General features: G+C 37.6%; 1 protein-coding gene across 1 annotated transcript in view; it reads left to right on the top strand.

The window, feature by feature from the left end:
• Positions 1–2585, top strand: part of Hfm1 (HFM1, ATP dependent DNA helicase homolog) — an 83024-nt gene that overhangs the window by 54565 nt on the left and 25874 nt on the right. The window contains exons 30-31 of the mRNA XM_026785336.1: positions 257–360; positions 769–915. Of these exons, the coding sequence (XP_026641137.1) occupies positions 257–360; positions 769–915 (251 nt within the window). The remainder of the gene's footprint in view (positions 1–256; positions 361–768; positions 916–2585) is intronic.

Here is a 2585-nt window from a genome sequence, read left to right as displayed (position 1 = left end):
GCACTTCCAGGTCATCCTGTGTGAGGAGTGAGCACTTCCAGGTCATCCTGTGTGAGGAGTGAGCACTTCCAGGTCATCCTGTGTGAGGAGTGAACAAGAGATCCATTGACAACTCTTCCTCCTCACAACTTGGTGGAAGTCCCAGTGGTCGTTTACTGCTACTGCAGATCTGTCTTAGAACAGCTCATCCCTGAAATCAGTAGATTAGTTCATTTAGGGTTTGCGTCGTGTTAAAGTTGACATTACTGTTTTTCAGGGATTCTGTTTTGTTAAAAAATGGAAATTGGGCTAAAAAAATTGATGTGAAGAGAGCTCTTATATCTGAAGATCTTAGCATTAATCTAATTAGTTCTGATTATGGTAAGTTAATTGATAATGAAGATATCAATACAAAAATGTGACAGCATTTAAAATTATTTCCTTTATGTTAGCCAATACAGAAAAATAATAAAACTAATATACTTACTGTGAATAAGCGTTAATGGAAATTTCATATACTTAGGTAACATAATTCAATTTTCTTTATTCACTTAAAGACCTTTGTTTTCTAATATAATTAAATTTCAACTATAGCATTTAAAAATGTTATTAAGATAAATGTACATATTTTCATTATCATATTTTAATCTTTTCAAAAATATTTAAATTTCCTGTACTTCTTACCTATAGTGCTACAATAATAAGGGATATAAATTAAAATAAATAACCTCATGTAAAGACTTAATATGATTTTAATAAGCATTTGCATGCATCTTTTTCTCTTTCTAGTTGGTCTTGATATTCAGCAGAAATTTACAGTCTTTTATTTAGGCCCCAGGAGGTGTGTAAATCAAACAGTTATGCAAGGAAGGTTAGAAACAGACATTTCTCATCCCAAGCACTCAAACAGAGCTGCTGCAGCAGTGTACAATGAAGGTAAACAGCACTATTCATTTCTGCTTTCCATAACATCAGTGTGGCCTGGAGGGGTGTTACCATAGGATCACTCTCTCAATTGCTAGTCTCTGGAATTGTGTATTTAGGCTTCAGATAATAACAACGTACTAATAGTATATAGTAGTAATTATCTGTTACAATTAATATTTTTCAAATTGAGATGTTAGTTGAGCAATACATTATTTGATCAGTCTTTATATATATTATCCATTTTCATGTGTATTTCACTTTTTGGATCATTCTCTGGGGAGGATGGTGATGTATGGGAGTCCTCAGACTTGATGAAGCAGACCAGAGTGAAAATGAATTTAGCTTTTTACCAGGAGTAATTTTAAACATACATAAAGTGTGTAATGAACTCCTGGATACTCAATAGCCACCTTAAACAAGAATCAACTCATAGCTTTTACTGTGTACCTAATGTCTTGTTCAGTTTTCACCTTTTGTAATCTGAAGCCAATACCATATAGTGCACCATTCCCATGTAAATGTTTCATTGAAAATTTGTAAATGGTAACGATTTTTAAAGCTATCTTTTACACATAAAAGTTAATGCCATCCATTACTTAGTCAGTGTTCAAATTACTGTCTCATGGCCATCTAAGGACTGCGTCTGTCATCTTGCTATGATGTAGGTGTGCAAACTCTGGGCCCTTTCGGCTCGCAGCTAGTCATTTCAGCAGATGTTTGACTGCACCACGACAGGGGCAGCTACGTGAATCGCAGGAGTCTGCACTGGGACTCGGTGTCCCAGTGGGCAGCCCTGAGCTAACACTGGGACCTCTGCAAACATCACAACTGTTAGCTGCAGTCAGTTCTCCTGAACATCATCCAAGTGAAGACAGTCAACCAGGAATAGTCGCATTAAAAAAAAAAGAATGGGGGGGGGGACTGCAAACAGGAGGACATACATACTCCAGAAGATACACAAAGCAAAACAAAGAAAAGGTAAGAATGTGAGACGGCTTCCCATCCTAACACCCTACAGGCCCCTCAGCACCCGACAAGGGAGATGAAGAACTGAAGGTCAGCGGCTACAGGACTCAAACAGATAAGGAATTAATTTAGGACCTGGCCAAGAATGTTAAAGTAAGTTTAACATTTAGACAACAAAGTTGTTAAAAAGTAGATAAAAGAATCAATAACATTGTGGAAACTTTTAAAACATGGAGGGTAATTATGGGAATTACCACAGAAATTGAGATGCTTAAAAACAAAAGAAAACAACAAAAAAACCAAATTCTGGAAGTGAAAGGGAAAACAACAGCAACAGCAGACAGAAACCAAAGAGCAGCTTCAGGGATGGAGAGCAAGGCTGCAACAGTAACATACAGTCATAAGTAGAGTGGGGAAATTAATGAATATGACCAAAAACTTGTACAAAACATGCAATACATTCAGGAGACCAAATTTTAGAATTCTCAGGATATATGATGTCATAAATAATTTGTAGTAATAGGAGTGGCGGGGCTGTGTCCCCAGAACCCCAGCCGCCTGCCCGGCCAGCCTACGCCCGAAATAACAACACACAAAATGTATTCATCCAATCACTGCTTGGCCATTTCTGTCTAGCCTCTTCTAGGCTAACTCTCGCACCTGGACTAGCCCATCTCTAATAATCTGCTGTAGCCCACAAGGTGGCTTACCAG

Source organism: Microtus ochrogaster, linkage group LG1 (genome assembly GCF_000317375.1).
Source record: "Microtus ochrogaster isolate Prairie Vole_2 linkage group LG1, MicOch1.0, whole genome shotgun sequence".
Lineage (NCBI taxonomy): Eukaryota > Metazoa > Chordata > Mammalia > Rodentia > Cricetidae > Microtus > Microtus ochrogaster.
Note: the sequence above shows the minus strand (reverse complement) of the source record. Positions and strands in the feature narration are given on the sequence as shown.